Source organism: Mustela lutreola, chromosome 4, assembly GCF_030435805.1.
Source record: "Mustela lutreola isolate mMusLut2 chromosome 4, mMusLut2.pri, whole genome shotgun sequence".
NCBI lineage: Eukaryota > Metazoa > Chordata > Mammalia > Carnivora > Mustelidae > Mustela > Mustela lutreola.
Genome location: NC_081293.1, coordinates 105,641,224 through 105,663,186, shown reverse-complemented (window position 1 = coordinate 105,663,186; position 21,963 = coordinate 105,641,224). Strand labels below are relative to the sequence as shown.

Genomic DNA, 21,963 nt, shown 5'->3' with positions numbered 1-21,963 from the left:
TTATTAATCCTTCCATAAAAGTCATTTTGTGCATTTAGTTGTAAAAGATCTCTTGTTTCCGTCGTTGAAAATATCACTATTTCTCCCTATTTTTTGTTCTCACTACAATCCACAATCCGGGTTATCCTTTGTTTTTATGTTTTAAATTTATTTTTGAATATTTAATATGTACGAAACATGCAAATAAGAATATGATGCAATCTGTGTATTCACTTCCCAGTTTTAGAAATAGAACATTACCAACATGATGGTGAGTCTCTCTGTGCTTCCTTAGGGATCACTAATATTCTGAATTTGACTTTTCATTTTTCATACATTGCTGTAAGACTTTAAAACATATGCATTCTTTTTAACCAAGATATGGCATTGTGTTCCATGGTTATAAACTCAATATAGTGGCATGTATATGTGTGTGTTTGTGTGTGTGTGTATGTATGTATGTGTATATATATGTGTGTGTGTGTGTGTGTGTGTGTATTGAATGTTTTTGTTCAACGCTGCGTTTGTGAGATGCATACAAGTTGGCACATAGGTCTCTAGGTGCTGACCTTCCTTGCTGGACAGGCTTGTGTTGTATGGATATACCACAATTTATTTATCTTTCTTGTAATATAATTCCTTTTATGATTTTATTGCAGTTGGAAACAGTGTCCTCATTTATTCATGTACCAAGCTCAAAAATATTTCTAGATTTTATGTACATACTTATGCCTACAATGGCTGCCTCAGGAGGATGCACTTCTTTATATTCTAGATACCAAAACATTCTTATCCAGATGAATTGTATCCATGGGGTAAACCATGAGCAATGCTTGAGTTCCCATGACTGCACATCATGGCCAGCATTTAAAAAAAAAAACTCTACTCTTATGAGCATGAAATCGTATTTCATTATCACTTCCACTTCTATTTACCTGATAGCCAATACTCATTTTTTTTTTTGTTGGTTATGACTTACTTGGGTGTTTACATTTGTAACTTACCTGTTCACATATTTTATCCCCTTTGCAGTTGGATTCCTTGTTTTTTTATGTATTAATTGCATAAATTTTTATGTTTACTATTCTGCAAAAAAATTGTTTATTGGTAACATGCATCAAAATATCTCCTTTAGTCTTTGACTTTTCTGTTTTATACTGTTCTTTGCTGAACTGAAGTTATGAATTTTAATATAACTGAAATCATCAATATTTTCTTCCATGTCTTATTATTTTTATAGGCTTTTAAATAGATCTTTCGCTACCTGAAGTAATATATTATTCTTCTTTACTTTTTTTCTAAAAAACACTTCGCTTTTCACAGTTATCTCTTGAAACCACAGGAAATCAACTCAGGTTTAGAGTGTGAATGAGAGATCCATTTCTCCAGATGACTGAATAATCACGCTAGTACAGGTTAATGAGTATACTCCACGAAGTAGTTAATGAGTGAAGTGTAGCCTGTTGGTGGCAACACTGGTGGTGAGTCACAATCACCATTTTGTAGAATTAAATAGAATAGAAAATATGAGTCATACAGAAGTCTAAGCAGATCTCTGTACTTTGCAAAACATACTACAGATGTTTATAAAGAATTGTGTGAGACAGACAGATAATGCTTAAGAAAAACACGTGTCCTAGAGAGTCAATCGTCACCTCAATGGGAAGGTTCATCTTGTATATTTAATTTTATATTTACCTAATCCCCAATTAATTGCTAAGTCCAGGAGATTTTTACCTGTAGTCAACAAAATGGATGAGAGCTCTTGATAAGTTTCAGTTATGGAAAAATAATGTCAAAGACAACATTTTTTCAAATCTCTGTATGACAGCAATAAAATTGTATATATTGTCCTTTAGAAATGAATTTTTATATCATTAAAAGAAAAAAGAATAATCAAGTGAAAATAGGCAAAATCATCACCACATTTAACTGCTGAGTCTAGTATTGCAAATGGTGAAAACACTGAGAAGAATGTTGTCTTGTCAACCGAGTTAGTTTTTCTCAAGCCGTATTCTAAAAATAGAGTGTAAACTTTTTGATAAAGATTACTCAAAATGTTTTCCCAAATGTGTAATACCTCCTAATATAAAAAAGAGATTCCAATGTATAAACTGAGATGAGAATTTAATAATTCTTAAAAGATTAAGACTTGCACAAAATATAAAAGACTCACAGCAAGCTGAAACTGTTGCTGGTCACATTCAAATATCTTTTCAAAGAACAAAGACGCAAATCATCAGTGCCAACTCTTATATTATGTGAGTACTAATGAAAACACTTTATTAGAATGTTTTTATTTATATAGCATGTGGTGAAATAGCAAATCATCCACCCAGAGGATAAAATTTGTCCCGTTTATGTGACTTCATTCCCTTTAAAATTTTTAAATTTTTTGAAACTGTTGGTAGTCACATTCAAATATCTCTTAAAAGAACAAACATGCAAATCATCAGTGCCAACCCTAATATTATGTGAGTACTAATAAAAACACTTTATTAGAATGTTTTTATTTATATAGCATGTGGTGAAATAACAAATAATCCACCCAGAGGATAAAATTTGTCCCATTTATGTGACTTCATTCCCTTTAAAATTTTTAATTTTTTTTTTAATTTTAAATTTTAGATTTTGGGGGGGGTGCAGAAGGAGAAGAAGAGAGCACAGAGCCTGAGGTGGGGATCGATCTTATGACCCTGAGATCAGGACCTGAGCTACAACCAAGAGTCAGATGCTTAACCGACTGAACCACCCAGGTGCCCTCACTGCATTTTTTAAATAGGAAATCATCTGATGAATGAAAAGCTGTATGTGTTAGTCAGTATCGCCACGTGTCCAGACTCCTGAGAGTGGCGCTCACCCTGGAGCCTTCCTCTGTGCAAATGTTGCTCCCAGGAATCCACGGTAAAACCATATTGGAACATCTATGAGGCTCAACTCGTAATGCTCAAACCTAGAAGCCACCCAGATCTCTTTCAACAGGCCAGTGGGCAGGCATGCACTGGATAAACATACTAGATGCACCTGTGCAATGGCGTACCACTCAGCAATGACAAAACTAAATGCAACCCACGACAGCGTGTGTGGAGTGCGCTTTGCTCAGGGAAAGCAGCCAGACCCAAAAGGCCACGTGTTGTATGGGTCCATTTATAGGACATTTAGAAAAGGCAAAACTATTGGGATGAGACTAGAGCAATGGCAGTGGGAGCTGGAAAGGAGGATTACAGAGAGCTTCTAAAGGAAACATTTAGGGTAGCGAACAGCTCTGGACGGCTGACTTGACTCTGTACTTGTGAAGCCCATAGAGCTAGTCATTAAAAAGGACTTACTTCACCGCACGCCGGGGGACCTCAGGTGGTTAAGCATTATGCTTTTGGGCTGGGATCAAGTCCCGCATCCGGCTCTCTTAGCGAGGAGTCGGCTTCTTCTTCTGCCCTTGCTCCTCCCCCTGCTCATGCTCTCTAAAGAACAAACTTTAGTGAATGGGAAGTGAAATAAATATATACATATATGCACAAATCCACACGGACAGCCAAACCTGCTGGATGTCGGCGGGGTCCAGAACGGAGTACACATGTTGACAAAAGATTCTACGTTACAAATAAATGACATAACTACATTAAGTGGGTGGTCCTAGATAAGTTTGGGTTTTAATAAGTCTGGAAACAGTAGTTGGACCGAATAATGTCAGGCCAAAGACGAAAAGAACCGTATCTAAACACTGTGCTCTGGATAGAGCCTGTGTCTCCCTGGGAAATGGGTGGCGATTCTAACACTTCTTACATGTATGGGTTTGAACAAATGACGCGTTTAGTCAGTAACAGGAAGCAGGTTTCATGCTGTCAGGAAGAATACAAATAAGTAAGGAAGAAAGGCTATGAATGAACTGTGCTGTTGGATTTGATCAGGAAGGATCCTATGAACTCAGGTTTGCTGTAATTTATTTACAAACAGTAGATACAGAAATACACATCAGTATATGGGTCTACACACTTCCTACACTGACTTCCGTCCCTAGCTCTGTCCACTCAGCGGACCCAGGAGCAGGGACCTCTACCCCAGCAGCCATAAGCATATCTAGCCCCCAGATGTTGGCTTTTATTTAAAAAAAAAAAAACTTTATTTATTTATGAAAAAGAGAGAGAGAAGAGATGGGCAGAGGAATAAGCAGGCTCCCCACTGAGCAGGAACTCAGCAGATTCATAGCTTGATCCCAGGATCCTGAAATTATGACCTGAGCCCAAGGCAGACCCTTAACCAACTGAGCCGCCCAGGCGCCCCCAGATGCTGACCTTTATTTTAAAATTTTTTTAATTCATTAATTTTTTTATTATGTTAAGATGTTGGCTTTTAATCACCATTTTTCGGTAAAAGAAATTATGAGACCCCTGGAGAAATGGCTGATTCTGGGGCTAGAGCAGGGAAAATAGAAAACAAACCCAGATCTCCTTGAGATTTCATAAGTAATTGTGATCTCATGTGAATGACCAAACCTCGTGCCCTGGCTGCTTCGTCTCTACCATGGAGAATTAGACTGGCTGGTCAGGAGGAGCCACTCAACATGAAAATTCCTTGTGTTGAAGAAAATTGGGGGCTCAGCTTTGTCAAATATTACCCATTTAGTTTCGAAGGAAGCCTACAGCAAAGGAGAAAGCCAAGAGGAGAGGCTTTAAAATAGGGCCACAGGGAGCAAGCCAGAAGTCCTCAAGACTTGGAGTCCATTTGTTCTGCTTTTTAATTTTTCACTTAAAACTCCATCTTTAAATCACCTCTGTTTCTAGTTACAAACATTAAGAGGTTAATTCCCATGAGGTATGTCTGAAGACTTTGCTTTTCTTTTAATAATAAGAGAAACACTGTAATAATTTGATGCTTATGAAGTTAATGTCCATTGTCCATATTCTCTCTTTTTTCTAAGCGTGAGTCCAAGTTCCAGAAGCAAATACATTCCTCTTTATACGTAAGTGAGAGTGTTTCTTAATGTCTTAAAAATGACTAGATTTACATCTAAATTGTAGCTGCCTTCAGCTCATTCATGTTTGTAATTCACTGTTTAAGACAACTAACACTTTCAAACAGATTTCTAATGTTTTGCCAGCACAGAGCCTGCTTAATGTCAGGACTTTCATCACAGATCTGTTAACGATTTTGATAAAAGAAAGAAAGGGGGAGTGGTATTTTTCTGTTTCCCCAAATTGGTTATTTTACGAAGTAAAATACACTGGGTGCTACTAATATTGGGTGTTGTCAAGCAGAAAGGCTTTGATACTCGATGCAGAAGATACAGACGTGCCCACAAACACTGAAGTGCAGGAAATGTCTCTTCTTACTTGTCTAGATTTAAACTTGGCTTTCCATAGTTGGCAAAGACATGCGTCGTCCAGCCTGTAGGGGTCTGTCTGCTTCGGGTTGAGGAATGGCCCTGTCTTGGAGTCCCTTGGAGCTGCTAACCCAGAATGTCACCTTATAGACAATAGACATTTCTTTCTAACAGTTCTGGGGCCTGGAGCCTGAGATCTGAGTGCCAGCATGGTGGAGAGAGGACTCTCTCCCGAGTCCCAGACTTCCCCATGGGTGCTGCCAGGGTGGAAAGGGAAAGAGAGCTCCTTAGAAGAACGTGACTCCCGCTCAGGAGGGCTCCACCTTCACGCCAAGCTTCTCCCACCTCCGCTCCCTCCACCTCCTCCTACCATCCCCTTCAGGTATTAGAATAGCAGCACAGGAATACAGGAGGAACATAAATATTCGGGTCATAGGACCATGGAACCAAGTGAATCTGAGAATATGGGTCTTTCATCTTTGCCCTCTCCCTCCCTCATTACTGCTCTGTGATGGAGGCAACCAGTCTTTCCAACTAGGTTTCCTTCCCCAGCAGGAGCCCTAGTGGCTCTGGTGGATGCCAGTCTCTGCCCTGCCCCAGGCTTGATCCTTGTCTCCAGGGAAGGAGCCACCACAGGCTGCAGAGACGGCCTGATTCTTGGCACAAAATCCCAACCCATCTGTTACTCCCACTCTGGCCCAAACTTAAGATCATGAGGGCCTCCAAACTGTTGCTCTGAAAATGGGAAAATCTCCTGCCTTCATTTTTTTAAGGCAAATTATTCCATCATCATGGTTGTTATTATTATTATTATTAATTTATTTTGGTTTTTCAGTTTTTGATCTATTTTAGCAAATAAGATTTCCTTTGGATGTTAGGACCCTGTTGATCTTTTCTTCCATTTTTCTTATCAAGAAACCCACGTTTTCTTTTCTTGTCATGCAAACAGTGGTTACGTGCAGTCCACAAATGCTGATGACGTGGATGACCCCTTTGGAGACATCACATCTGTCACCAAGCCTCGGAGCTCTAAAACACTCTATACAAACACAAGTCGGTGAGTTCCATGTATAATCACTCCCTTACGTTACCATTAAAGATGGAATACCATGATGGGCTTTACCATAAGTGAGATATAAAGGACTGTCACCATGGACATAGCTTGAGAAGAAAGACACCAGCTGCACAAAAGCACTTGTCACAGACGGGATGACAATTTTGTGCACTGACTCCCCTGGGCACCTGGATATACATTCATGTGATGTGTTTTATATCCCATATAAAATATAATTTCACATATGTAAAATATACTCACATAAACTATATAAAATATATTGTAAAATTGTATAATAATATACTTATAAATATTTATACACATCTATAATCTTATATATACACTTATTGTATACTTATACACCTACATAATCTTATATAATATATAATCTAAATATATCACATATGTTTTATCATATACAAATAATATATACAATAATATGTAGTATAGTCTATAGAATATGCTTATATAATATAACATATAACATAACATTATTCATTATATAAAACATATACAATATAGGCATGCCTGGGTGGCTCAGTTGGTTAGGCAGCTGCCTTCAGCTCAGGTCGTGATCCCGGCGCCCTGGGATCGAGTCCCATGTCAGGCTCCTTGCTTGGCAGGGAGTCTGCTTCTCCCTCTGCCTCTGCCTGCCATTCTGTCTGCTTGTGCTAGCTCGCTCTCCCTCTCTCTCTCTGACAAATTAAAAAAATATATATACAATATAAAATAATATAATACAAAGTTATATACAATATATCGTATATAAATATAAAAATATATTTGACTTGTAACATATTAAGCCATATAAATATTTATGGCTTGTTTATGTATAGTATGTAGGTATGTTTGCTTTCACCAGTGGGAACACTAGGGCTCGGAAATTGCTTCCCTAGGATGCACCAGGTGCTGCTGGAAGTTGAAATCCCACGCTCTTTCCATTATGCCACTGAGTCACTGAATGTCATGGATATGATCCCTTCAGTTTCCATGATGACTGACAGACTTGCACATTTCATGCAAGGCCAAACTGAATCATGACAGTATTTTCAATGTTAATGGATTCTTTTTTTTTTTTTTAAGATTTTATTTATTTATTTGCAGACAGAGATCACAAGTAGGCAGAGAAGCAGGCAGAGAGAGAAGGGGAAGCAGGCTCCCTGCCGAGCAGAGAGCCCGATGTGGGGCTCTATCCCAGGACCCTGAGATCATGACCTGAGCCGAAGGCAGAGGCTTAACCCACTGAGCCACCCAGGCGCCCCCCCCCCTTTTTTTTTAATGTCAACTGTGCCTTTTAAATGTCAGCAAGTTGCCTTTCACCATGGCAGGTTAGATGCAATCCTGTATCCTACAGTAATCTCACAGTCCCCTTGGTTACCTATTCTGACTACGTAATTCTTTTGACTGCTTGGCCAAACTAGAAAATATGTTTCAAATATAACCTCAGTTTTAAAATACAGTTATGAACTTATCTCACTTAAATCTCTAGAAAAGGAACTCAAAGGAAAAGACAAAAGAGCCTATAAAACGTTCCAGGTGCCGTGTTAAGAACTGTGGTAACATAAAGATAAAAAAGACAAGAGACTTCATCCTGTGTACCTTAAGAATCGGAGGGATGGATTAGGGCTGTACACAAGCAATCACGATATAAAGCAGGCTGAAATAAGTCCCCAGAAAAGTTAGTTTCGTGTTTCGGAAGCTCATATGCACAGAGAGACCACTTTCACTCGTGGGACCCAAAGGCTGCGTGTGATGTTTGAGCTGAACCTTGAGGAAGGATCTGTTGGTGTGATTCTTCCTCAAATTTTGCAGGGAAATTAGTGCTATTAAATGTAGTAACTCTAAAGATGTTAAAAGAAGGACATGGGGGTGAAACCAATTAGAAAAGATCCTAGAGGTATAAAAATTTAATACTGTTTTTCTTTTGAAATGTATCTTTAAATTGTGAAACATTTTATGAAACATTCTTGCCAAATAATTAAAACATATGGTCTTGGGTCATTCTTCAAAGAGAGTGACGAGCAGCCGGGCAGTATTTTAAGAATTTGATGTAAGACATACCATCTAACCTGAGTAACTTTGGACCATGCCACTCTCCCTGGTCTTGCTGTTGATTTTTATTTTTAAGGAAGTGAAAGGGTGCTTGGATCTCTGAAAAGAAGACGTGTATTGTACTTGTGCGATTTCGGCACTAGAGGGCCACCAAGTTCGCGAAGTTTCTTCTTCCCATCAGCTTTTAGTTTTTCACGTAATTGTAACCTTTTAACACAAAGAAATGCTTTGCGCTTATTTTGGAATATTGATAGGTACCAAAATATGTAGTGTCCTATGTAACATATAAAGTAAAATAACATATAAATGCGTGAGCCTTCCTGCCTAGATAAAGAGATAACATTTTGCTAATATCTTTTAAGCCACTTGTGAGCCTCCCAACCCATCCTCTGGGTCCCCTTTCCCAGCCCCGAAGCCATTCCCATCAGACTGCATGCTTAGCCTTCACTCGCTTTGCTTGATAGTTTTACTACATATATACCGACCCTTAAACAAAATATTTTGTTGTTTTTTCAAAACTACATTGAGCTAAAAGACACCACCATACGATGCCATTTACATAAAATCCCACACCCAGAAATGCACAAACTTGACTACTTTTGCGTCAAGTTCAGAATATAGCGTGCCATCCTATACCAAAGCAAATATGACTCTTCTCTTAATTCCTTATCTTAAACTTTCTTAAAGGAAAATGTCTTCATGGTATTACCATCAGGATTCTCCCCATAGTTCGTGAGACTTAATTGTGGTGGCTGAGTGCACTCTTCACTCCATCAACAGAAGCCAGATTTCAGAGGCTCAAGGTCACTGTCTTTTCCTTCAGGTGGTTCCACTGTTGGGATCACCAGTCTCCCGAAAGAGTGACCATCTTTCAAATTGCCCTCCTTAATTTCAGATTCTGCTTTCTGGTTACCAAGTCATCTGATGCAGCCAGGGTGTTCAAATTGCCAGTGATTGTACCAATCGTTTAAAAAAGAGCTTAAAAAGTTATTATAGAACTAAATCTGATCATTAAGGGGGAAAAAGCACAGAGAAAATGGTCACAATAAAAAATTTAACCACACTGTCACACAAACACACAACCATTATTAAGGTTTTGACATAGTCCCACCTGTCCTATGCACTTTTAGTCTTGCTTTCCTATATTTACTAGCTTGGGTCATACTACGTTTTGAAATTTTACCACCTTAGTGAGTGCTGTGAAGTGTGTAAACCTGGCAATTCACAGACCTGTACCCCTGGGACTAATAATACATTATATGTTTATTAAAATTTAAAAAAAAATCAAATGAATAAATAATAAAATAAAAAATTGTAAAAAGAAATAACTCATAATTCCATAAGTTAAAGATAACCACTATAAAAATGTTTTATTCTGTATACAGATATAAATTTTAGTAAAAATTTGAATTATAAATTATAATTATAATAATTTATATAATTATAATTAGAATTATAAATTATAATTTGAATTATAAATTATAATTATAAAAAAATTTACCACCTTAACATTACAACAGTATTGTGGGTACATTTATTATGCACTCCTTATAATTTTTATTTGTGTAGATGTGTTTGTCATTGACTAGTTTACGTGACTAGGTAACATATGCAATTCCTTTGTATTTTTTTTGTTATGATAAACAATGCTTTTTTATAGATAATGCTGTTTTATATAAAATGTTTTACAAGCACTTTTTTATGTGACTCTTTTTTATGATTTGGGATTGTTTATTTAAGGGAGACTCCTCCAAGTGAATTTTGGAGTCAAAACACCTGAACATTCTTAAGCAGGTTGCAAACTCATTTTTTGGGAGTGAAATTTTATGTAAATTTATAACAGAACAAGTATTTATTCTGCATGTTTGTGCTCTCCTTTGATGCTAGGGTTAAAACTCACCCGACATCTTTTTTTTTTTTTTTTTTAATCCACTAAAAAACAATTCGAATAATTTTAAAGTGTGGAAAGTAAACATCTCTTCCATTTTCAACCCCAAAATTAAAACTCGATATATTTCTTACTCTCCCCCCCCACACACACATGAGCATCTGCAAAGTATAGGTCCGTGTGCATTGTTGTGTGCGTACATTTGTGATGGGTATAGAGTTGAAATACGCAACGCACGGTCTCCCTGACATTATGCAGGACTATTAAAATCTTTCCAATGGCTGCCTGAAAGGCTATAGTATAGTTTACAGAAGCCAAGGGCTTAGTACACATTTTTTCTATTGTGAACAATGTAACAATAAATACCTCTGCATACATCTTTGCACAATTATGCATGCATTTATGTAGAATAAATCCCTAAAAACAGAGTTTTCTCATTAAAATTGAGGTATTTTTTGATTTGTAGGAGTGCTCGGATATGACAAAACATTTACAGTTGAGGAACTCAAAGTATTAATGCAGTTTGCATTGTAGTTCAACTTGTAACTTGAGACTAGTTTAGGAACTAAGTGAATCCACAATATCCATTGAGTTCAACAGGAAATCCTAAAGCTCAGGAAAAATGGCTTTTTCATTCCTTCGGGAAACAAGTACTATTTACTGCATCAGGATACTATTCAGGACTTAAAAAAAAAAATACAAAGTCACTTCTCACTTAGAATCTGTGTCAAGCAAAAAAAGTAAGGCAAAAACTAACATAAGGAAAAGCTAACTAGGGAAACCCCTTGACCTCCAAATCTGATTTTTTATGCTTCTCTTGAATGCAAGAGCTATATTCTTAGCAAGAGCTTCATGAGCAAGGTTGACGAGAGGCTCGTTTTCTTTTAGTAATTACCTATGATTGCATATGGTTCCATAGTGCTTTGCATTCGTGGGTCATCGGTGTGAAAAGCACCAAGTGTGGGAATGATCGGGAACAGCCTGTCTGTGCCAAGGCAGGATTCAAAGGCACACAATTCTGCTCTTTCCTAAGGAAATGTTGGAAGTGGGTTTTCTTTTGCCAAGAACCAGCTGTTGGAGCTATGTAACTGGGGTCTTAGGTGGTGGCTCTCACCTGGCCCAGCCCTGCTTTTACCAGCAGGGAAACAGGTTCAGAGAAGGAGAGGTGTTCGTCCAGCTGACGCAGCCCAGTGAACCCAGCGAGGTGGAAGCTGGCCATGGACCCGTGCCTCCCGCCCCCACACCTGGTGCTTTCCAGACGCCATGGGCCTGTTTTCCCAAACCCACCAGGCCCCATCCCCCCACGGGGCTGCCTTCCACAGAGTTGTAGTCCTTCATTTCAGGACTATACACAGTTTCATATTTACTGTGACTTCACCTCAATCATCTCTGCGATGAAGCATTTGGAAAGAAGCAGTGATTGTCCAAAATGGATCCTCAGACAGGTGCTCACGAAGGTCTGGGATGGGAGAAGGCGGGGCCTTCCTGCCAGGCACCAAGGTGTGCCACACCTTTAAACACACACACACACACACACACACACACACACACACACACACACCTTACCACAACCCAAGGTTCAAGAATGAGGCTATGAATAGTAGTTCCTTACCTTAGCCACACTTCTGCCTTTTCAGAGGACTTTCACATCTACTCCTTCATTTGTTTTTCAAAATAATGTGATGAGGCCCGGGAATTGGTTTGGTCCCCATTTTACAGATGAGAAGGCTGAGGCCGGAGAGCATGATGTAAAGAGCCCCAGAGCATTCATTTCAGGAGAGGCTGAGAGACGGGCTCCCTCACCCCCAGGTCAGGCTCGTGCCCTGCCCCCAAGGACACATTTCGGCATCAGGTGTAGACTCCAGCCCTGTTGGCGTTTGAAGCCTCTGGGTTATTTCTGTGTCCCCTTCCCTTCTAGGAGAGTCTAAGAACAGAGGAAAAATGAGTTAACAGTAAATGGTAACAACAGCAATGTTATTGTGGATAAGGATAACAATAAAACTGTAATTTCTGGGAAGATCTTGGGGCCCAAATAGCTTCAATTCTGAGGAACAAAACCCAATGTCCAAAATGATTGTGGTCTTACTTATATTTCTCTCCCAACAATCAAAACAAGTACATCCGAGCTCAAAGCCCCTCCTTCCTTCTCCCCTCCAGCAGTGGGCTCCCCAACGAAGCTCGAAGCTCGGCAGCCCCCTTCTCTCCCCGCTCCTGAAGGCCCAGTCTTGACCCCGCCCCACCCTCTTGCTCTGGGCCAGCCGTGACCCCTCCCCTCCCTGCCCCCTCCAGGGGAACAACAGTCCCCTGACCAGAGCACAGTGTGGCTCCAAGAGCGTCAGTTCTGTTGTCTAAGGCCCTGCGGCTGGTAGGCGCAGTCCCAGGATTCTGTGCCACCCTCTCTGTCCTCTGCCTCTGACCTCATGCCAGTTTCTTTCTGTATCCCTCCCATTCACCCCCTTCCATCTCTCCTTAACTTTGCATTGGTGGTCTTCACCCCACTTGGGCTCTTCAAATCTCTGCATGTGCATTTAAAACCGTTCTTACTAACGTGAAAGGAGTCAGGAGCAGGCCTGGCTGATTTCCGCCTGGACGTGCACCCGACACTAACCGCTCTCCATGACGGATCATCGAATCGACTGGAACTTGCGTGTGAACCCACGCCCTGAGTAAATGCGACCATTTGGAGGCAGCAGAGCTCTCCTGCCTCGGTCCTTCCATCCGGCCTTCTGGGTGGGGTGGCTCTGCCCCCGCAGGCCCCCAAGGCTCTGGACACATTCCTTGGACTTTTTCTGCAGCCTCCGTTCCTGCACCTGCACCAGAGGCATGATTCTAGGACCTACAACACAGGTTCTTGTGAGGATTAAGTCAATTCCCTCGAGCCTTTCAAATGGCCCCTGGGAAACCGAGCTGGCTCGGTGAGCGGGCCTCCCATCCGTGGGACAGCGAGGAGGCTGTGTGCAGGCCAAGATTCCAGCCCACGTGCACACGACCTGTGTTCTCCACCCAACCTGCTCTTTCTTCCTGTTTAGCTTGGAATCACACACCTTCTGTGCTCCCTTTCCTGAGAGGCTCACTAAGCTATGGTCTAAAGTTCTCTGTTCTGTATTTTATTTCACTAGATAGAACAAAACCAATTAGTCGCAAATGTAGGTGATAATATTTTCCCACGTACCCGGCTTACTCCAGAATCAGGGTGCACCAGAAGGGCCCAAGGGCCTAGAAGCTCTGGTGCAAAGACAAACAATGGAGACTTGTCTTATTTTTAAATGAGTTCCAGCTTGTTTCGGATCCCCTTAAGTGGGGCAGGGGGGCCTTTGACCATGGGACCCACCCAGAGGTGCATTTCAAAGCCCTCACATTCTAGAGCCTTTCACAGATTGTCTCCTCCCCCTAGAAAACCACGTCGACCCTCAGCAACAAGGCTCTAGACTGTCCCCCAGAGACTGTTCTCTTCTTGACCGGAGGTCAACATGTTGCATTGAAGATGGGAAAAAAGTCCCCCCGTGATGTGCCTACAAAGGGCAGGTGGTAAATGGAATAGATCTAGAAGCGGTATGGGTGAGGACTTCTGCTTTCAAATATTTGCCCAAACTTCAAAATTGGTTTATTATGCAACTGATTTCATTTCTTAAGCCTAAGTGGCTTATCTTTAACATAGTGTTCTGGCTCATGGTTTGTTGTTATTGGATGTGATGTAAGGTAACATCATATCATTATAATGTAGTGTATAATATCCCTTCACATCAATTACCTCTCCCACGAGGCACATAGAGCTGTATGATGTCCTCTGTCAAGCTCTCCTCCTGATGGACAAACCACTTGCCTCCATCTTTCACTTCTTAACTGCTCTCCTGGAAGGCCGTGACTTTAGAGGCATTGTAATTCTGCAGGTGTTTCGGAGGCAGTGGAAAAAAAAAAAAAAAAATCTCACACAGAGGAAGGGGATTTCCTCTGTAACATGCATGGAAGCTTTACAGAATGCTTGGGGGAAAGACAGACACATGAATAATTTTGCCCCGTTTTTGGTTACCTCTCTGACATACAGCCACCCTTCTTCAAGAAAATTCCAGGAAATCCTAAAGGGCACTGCCTAGAATTCAGCAATGCTCATTTGATCACCCGGGTCCCTCCAACAAACCTGAAAATGTAGCTCTGACACGGGGATTTCCAAACTTCGAAGCATCACTTATCTAGAATTATCTGGAGAGCTTTTAAAGACCCCACATCCCAGGTCACACTCCCTTACCAGTTAAATCATGTCTGGGGGCTGGGAGTCAGGCATGGGTACCTTCGAAAAATCCCCATGAATTTTCAGTGTGTGGGGACATTTGGAAACCACTGTCTGAACATCTTTTCAGCTGCCCGTGCTGGATAAGCTTCACTTGGAAGTTGCTGCCTGTGGTCTTGGCCCTTTCCTCGCCACTGGTGTATGAATGATGACGGCAGCCATCCCTCTCCCTCCCGAACACACACGATAAGCTGAGGTTCCAGCCCCAACAGGACACTAGGAGCTCAAGTCCACAAAGACCGGGTACTAATTGAGCGAGCATCAGGCTTTGCACGTACTGGGTTCTTGCTCCTTGAAATACACGTTAAATTCTGTACCATCCCTGGCCGTGGAGGCCACGGCCACAGGCCGTAAGCAGCAGCAGGGACTGAGCCCATAAAGATATTAGTTATTATTCATATGCCTCCGAACTGCTTATCAAGATGCTTCTTTGGAATACTGGCTTGCCTTTCATGTAGGGAGATTATATCTGCTGTGAAACACCTTCCCATATGTTCCCGTGTGGTCTCTCTCCCCCTCACTGGAGGGATAAGGACAGACAGAGAAGGCAGCAGAGTTAAGCGGGATAGAACTGAACAAGCCAGTGCTTGTCTAAATCTGTGCAGTTTCAAGAAATTATGTGAAATCGAGAATGTGGTACAACAATGGTGGTAAGAAAACATTATTTTGTAAAGACAGCTCTGTGGGGGCCTGGGTGGCTCAGTCAGTTGAGCATCTGCCTTCGGCTCAGGTTGTAGTCCCAGGGTCCTGGGGTCGAGACCTGCATAGGACTCACAGCTCAGTGGGGAGTCTGCTTCTCCCTCTTCCTCTGCCTGCCGCTCCCCCAGTTTGTTCTCACTACCTTGCTCTATCTGTCTGTCCCAAATAAATACATAATATCTCTAAAAAACAAAAAACCCACAGTTGCGTGTCCACTAGGATTGGAGGCTGCAAGACAGAGTCATGTGTGGAACACAGGTCTGGGGTTCTGTAAAGAATCCACGTCCTCCTCCACCAGGAAACAGCTCAGGGGTGAATCATGTATGTAAAATACTGGCAAATTCAAATAATAGGAAAAACATGGGCTGGAAGTCAGTTTCTTCAGTCCTAGAGGAGAGCGGCTATCTGCATCTCCGAGTCGGCATGCCCCCACCTGCACCCTTTCCTGTTTGCCAGCCCAATTTCCCGAGTCATCCTTTGTACTTTCGTATGTGGGTGCTGGTGACCAGGGCTATTTCACAAATGCCTCTTCTCATTTCCTCTGTCCTCATCTTTAACTCTTTCTTTCAGCTCTGCCAATATTCCAGGATACACCGGGAAGGTTCATTTCACAGCCAGACAGCCTGCCAATTCTGACATTCCATCAACAGCCCCATCACCGGACTCAGAAGTTCACCGGTAAGTCCAAGTCCTATTACTCAATGTGCTCAGACACACTAGGAGTGGTCGGGAGGCCAGGGGGCGGGGTGGATCCTCATTATGGTTATTCCATTAAAGAACAATTTAAAGAGTAAATTTACATCATATTAAAACTGGGGTGTCAAGTCCAGAAGACAGAGGTGTTCACGTTCCTGCTGTTGCTAAAAGGAGCATGCAAAGATGCTTAAAGCCTGTTAGGTGAGCAGCATCTTTACCTCTCGGACTCACAGCTTTGCACGCATGTCACCCTTCCGCATAACCAGCAGAACATGCGTGGATGCCTGGAGCCCAACGCATGCACCCCATATTTACTCCCCGTGAATCACCGCCTTAGTTTCTGTAAGAGACAACATTCTGTTGAATGTCACATATATTTTTAAACACCGTTTTCCACATTGAAAGCAGGAGACGTCAGACAGAAGGCTCTCGCGGACTCTTATTTGGAGCTGCCAGAGAGAAGCAGCGCGTTTCTTATTGTTCATTATAACTCAAATCTGAACACATTTGACGGACGTCCTGGGCTTGCAAATAAGATGACACAGTCTTGGAAATGCAAATGTGGTCTTAACCAGGTCCAGTGGCAGGCTCCTGCAAATACATAAGCTATCCCGGGAGGTCGCTGTGTGTTTTGGAGGGCTTGGGAGGCAGCTCTCCCACAAAGGGCTCCTTTTCTCCTTTCGGTAGAGCATCTGTTCATTTGTCAAATGTTTATTGAGCATGCATTCTGGGCCAGGCACCGTTAAAGGCCCTGAGCACGAAGGCCCAACAGGCATGATCCTGGCTCTCAAGAGCTTACGTTCTGATGTGACAGCACAAAAGCACACAAGTAACTGAAGAAATAAAATGATTTGAAAGCATGCTGTGTGCTTTGAAGAATAAAAGGCGGGACAGTGTAGTCGGGTGTAGTCTGGCCAGGGTGCTGAGTTACCTCAGCAATCAGGGAGGGCTTTGGGAGGAGGTGACCTACAGGTGGACTCCAAGCCATCCCACTGGATTTCGTATATGCTCCAAAAGGCAGCAAGTGGGGAGAGCCTTCTGGGCCCTAATGGTCAGTTCATACAGCTGTTTTGTTTTAGATTTTACTTATTTATTTGACAGAGATCACAAGTAGGCAGAGAGGCAGGCAGAGAGAGAGGAGGAAGCAGGCTTCCTGCTGAGCAGAGAGCCTGATTCGGGGTTCAATCCCAGGACCTTGGGACCATGACCTGAGCCGGAGGCAGAGACTTTAACCCACTGAGCCACCCAGGTGCCCCCGTACAGCTGTTTATTCTCCCATTCACTCATGACTTTACTGGTTCATCTGTATGTTCTTTCCCTATGTCAATGGACATTCATGGTGCTCCTGGAACTCACAAAAACTAGTCCCAGTTTGCAAGGAGCTCACATTCTAGCACTGAACAAGAAAACAGTGATAGTAGAGGATGATGCCTATCACCCGAGTACTGTCATTCATGTGGGTGAGTACTTCATCTACACCAGGCTGTCCAAGTGCTTTGTACTCAAAAACTCATGTCACCAACCCAGAACCCCTGTGACGGTGGTGCTCTTTTCCCCCCATTTTACAGATCAGGACAATGAGGCAAACAGAAGAGTCCAGGGGATCTGCGTAGGGGGCTAAGGAAGGCTTCACAGAGGAAGCAGGTCATACTGTGACCCTTGGAGGAAGAGACTCCCTGGTCTCACAGATATTTGCAGGCCACGCTGTGTGTGAAAGGACTGGTCCCAGGGATCCCACACAGGAAGCCCCTCACCACGCAGCCGTGAAACCAGAGGAGGGCGTTGTGTGGACCTGTGTATGAGATGCCCAGATCATTGCACACCCTGTATGCACGACCTGGTCCCTCAGGCAGCGACTGAGTGGAGGGAAAAGCAGGGCACGTTTTCCAGTGTCACAGGTCCATTTGCAAAGGCAGGACTGATGAAAATTTAGATAATGAATGTATTTTATTTCACTAGAAGTCCTGAAGTAAGGAGGGCAAATTAAATACATTCTGATGTCTGTTGTTTAGACATAGTGTCCACAAAACTAGAATCATACATTGTGTCTGGGTGGTTAAGGACAGAGGAGAGACGGGCCGGTGTCTTCCCAGGGCTCATGGGAACATTCACATCCTTCTTTCAGGATCCATCTTCTCTCCCCACATGTCTCGACCTCAGCTCCGACACCTGGTGGGTCTAGCATGTTTCCCCAACCATGTGATCTAGCTGATCCATGTTCCACTGTATTTCAAAGAAATCTGCTTTTCCAAGTGGAAAACCATTCCCTACTGTTACTTACCGCTACTGTTACGACAGCTACTAATGTTGCTCCTGTTGTTCCCGCTGCCCCCAGTGTTGCTACTGCTACATGCCCTGGGCAGCCCCACACTCATCACTCCCCACGTGCTGCACATAGCTTTGTCATCTTGTCTCAGACTGGGGACCGAGGACCCTCTGTGGTGGCTTCTCTGGGGTTCTTATTCTTGGGGTACACATGGGCTCTTGAAACACAGATAGTGGCAGCAACTCAAGGGTCGCTCCCAAGGAAGTGACCAGCCTCTGCTGAGTCAGATCTCCAGATCTCCATTCTTGTGCCCACCCCTAATGGAGGTGCGTGACAGGCACTGAGGCTTGGCCGTGAGAAAACACAGTGGGGCACTCAGATTTTAAAAAGCTTTCTCTGAGGTGCCTGGGTGACTCAGTCGGTTAAGTGCCTGCCTTTGGCTCACGTCATGCTCCAAGGTCCTGGGATCGCATCCCACGTCTCCATCTCCCTCTACCTGCTGCTCCTTGTTTGTTCTCGCTCTCTGACAAATAAATAAATAAAATCTTAAAAAAACAAAACAAACAAACAAACAAACAAAAAGCTTTCTGTAGCACGAGGACCTCCCTGGCCCTTGAGATCAGAGAACATCAGACCTTTGGTGTATCACCTCTCAATTTTTGTGACACTCTTTAATGTATTTTTGCTGAAAATTCTCCATGAAAGTGGGAGTTGAAGTCTCTCTCTGATGAGTATCATGAGAGCTTAGTGAGCTGACTTCCTCCTGATGGTGTCTGACTGATCTGCTGTGTTTTTCCTGTTGTTTCTAAGAGACTGTCTGCACGCAGGCCATGCTCTGGGCACTCCTGAGCCCAGGCTCTGGTACTCAGCCTCATAGTTGCTCTGTAACCCCCGTGCTGCTGGGAGCCTGCACTGCCCGGTGCCTGAAGCCCATCTCCAGGTGTTCTGGTGAATTCTCCCCTCCCTGTCCCCAACATCAGAATCTCTCCTCCCACCATCGCTTCTGTCTCCTTTCCCGCCAAAGACAAGGTCTTGGTCTTCCGTGCGAGCACCAGGTCCTTTTCAACCCAGCTCCCTTCCTGTCGCTTGAGAAGAAAGTCTACTGCCTCCCACCCCAGCCACCTCCCCTGTAGAAATCACAGACACCCCCTTTGAGAAGCCATCCCTTTCTCTTCCCTCCTTCCTCTCACTTCTAAGCTTCTTTCAGAGGCGGACACCCAGTCTCCACTGCCATGTCTGCCTCCACGCCCTTCCAGCCCACTCTCTCCCTCCCTGAGTCTGCATTCTGAAACTGCCAGTCAACAATGCTCCTGCCTGCCAGATGTAGGCAGGGGAGACTACCAGGAGAGAAGGGACCAATGATACCTCTTCATGTAGAGGGCGCGCTGGTGCATTTGCTGTGGATCCTTGTGCCCGGGAGGCTGCAGTAGTGGTCTGTGATTAAAGCGTTTAGGTCTTGAATGTCAATGCCAAGGGGTTGCAGTCCATGTGGTCCCAATAACACACTTTAAGCAAGGTATAGGACATCAAGTGTGCCTTAGATTGAGGTTGAAGTGAGACATGGAATAGCAAGGAAAGAGATTAGTGGAGGAGATTGAAGTGAGGGGCAGGGATGTAGGGAGTAGAGGACACTGACATTTTGAATCTCTAATTTCAAGAGCAAGGGAATGCCCGTGGGGCTTCTCCTCATTCCTGTTTCCAGGACAGTTCAGAGTTTCCTCTGCATTCCCTCCCATCAGAATACCACCTGCGCAGAAGCTTGACTTGGTCCTTCAACAGACTTTTCCCACAACATACTAAAAAAATGATGACTTCATGATAACCATAGCATTAAAAAGGGGCACCCAGGTGCCTCAGTTGGTTAAGCGTCAGCCTTCAGCTCAGGTCGCGATGCTGGAGTCCTGGAAGCCTGCTTCTCGCTCTCCCTCTACTCCCCCCCCCCACCCCTGTGCATGTTCTCTCTCTTTCCCTCTAATAAATAAAAATCTTTTTAAAAAATCATAGTATTTTTAAAAAGCCACTTTAGTCTGAGTTGCTGTGGCTCTGTAACTTTTGCCACATACAAACACCACACGGAATGTGTGTGATTCAAACAGCAGCAAATTCACAGCAAAATGCAGTTGTTCAAGAGAGTTGGCATGACCTGTGTCCATACCGGGAAGACTGCCTCAGGGTATGAACAGGGTTGGGAAACCATTATTTGCATGGAGTTCTATATTTTTATTTTCTTTTAATTCTTCCAACAGACTTAGTAGACAACATTACTCCTGCTGGCTAAAAGAGCAAACTAGGACATGTGAGGTTAAGGATGTCATGTGAGAGCAGTCAGCTTAACCCCACTGGCAGGGGGAAACCCACTCTCGGCCCTATATGTGGCCCGTCCCACCCGCACCCTGAACCTCTCCCCACATCCCCTATGGCCTCCCACCTCTGTCTCCATGCACCTCTTCTTTATCTACCACCCTGCTTTCATCATGACTCACTTAACCCCTCACTGACACAGACTCTGGGGGTATCTTTCTTGGCCCAGAGAAGTGACTCTCTATGCCTCTTGGCCCCGGCTTGCTTCCATAGGGACTTTTTGTTATAACATTTGAGTACCTCCTTTTGACTACATTTTCTATTCTATCCATTCTTAGCACTGACTATAATTCTATGCACAGAACGGATTTTCAGTCAATGAAACTGATTACAATATGATGCATATAATGCAATAAATGGAGCCGAATGCAAATAAAGAAACAAATGAAACAATGCACACAAGGATTAATCATCCCCAGTCTCCCTTTCTGTTATGAGCACTCCTGACCCTCATTCCCTCTCCTGAACATGAGTATCATTAGTGGGAAAACAGATCAGGTTATATATTTTAACATATATTTCATGGCTCTTTTTTTTCTTTTTTTTTTTTTTTTTCCTCCACCCTGTTATAGCATCTTACGGAAAGAAATGAAGGTTGATGTCTTCCGTCACCAGGCACCACTGTCTCAAATGGTCACAAATGTAAAACCCTACAATCCCTTCAATAAGAAGCAACAAGAAACTGTAGGCTACTGACAAAGGCCTGCCCTCTGAGTAGGACTTAGAAATCTCAGTCTTGGTGAGGCACTGCCTTTGGTGTGATGGGGGAATAAAAGACCTGGGCTTGTTCTGGGTGTGTTCATACAGATCAGATGAGGTCTGGTGCTTTTTGTTTTGCCTCAGGCAGAGTGTCTGGGGCTCCAACCTCAGTCACTGACCTGACCTGGCCCTGGAGTGCCACCATTCCATGATGGCAGCCAAGATTTTCTGGAAGCCGTCAGTAGCAGCGATTCTATTTTAGAAGATTCCTCTTTAGAGTTGGAATGCCAAGTCTACCTAGAGGCTTCATGTCTTGGCCATGTTAATGCAGTGATTAAAACTGCAGAGGACAGATCACATATTTTGTGAACACAGACTATCCAATCAAAACCCCATATATTCTTAATGGGAAGACTGAGTGGCTGAGAGTGAAAAGGGTATGTTCTTTCCACATATGGCATCACATGGGGACAACTTCTATGACAACAAAGGACAAAGCCATCCTTTACCTGGCCGAAATATTTCTCTTTCAGAAAAAGAAGCATCCCCCAGGCTCCATGAAGCTCACAGGGCTACAGTGAGCAGTCATATCCACTTTAGGGTTGGTGTGTGGGCTGCCTGGGTCTTGGCCAAAGACTGCACCAGCTCCAGAATCACTACA

The 21,963-nt window shown here is 43.0% G+C and overlaps 1 protein-coding gene across 1 annotated transcript in view; it reads left to right on the top strand.

The window, feature by feature from the left end:
• Positions 1–21,405, top strand: part of SPMIP7 (sperm microtubule inner protein 7) — a 61,039-nt gene extending 39,634 nt beyond the window's left edge. Inside the window, exons 6-9 of the mRNA XM_059172643.1 lie at positions 4,898–4,939; positions 6,249–6,356; positions 15,851–15,958; positions 21,176–21,405. Coding sequence (XP_059028626.1) covers positions 4,898–4,939; positions 6,249–6,356; positions 15,851–15,958; positions 21,176–21,299 — 382 coding nt within the window. The 3' untranslated portion in view covers positions 21,300–21,405. The remainder of the gene's footprint in view (positions 1–4,897; positions 4,940–6,248; positions 6,357–15,850; positions 15,959–21,175) is intronic.
• The last annotated feature ends 558 nt before the right edge of the window (positions 21,406–21,963 follow it).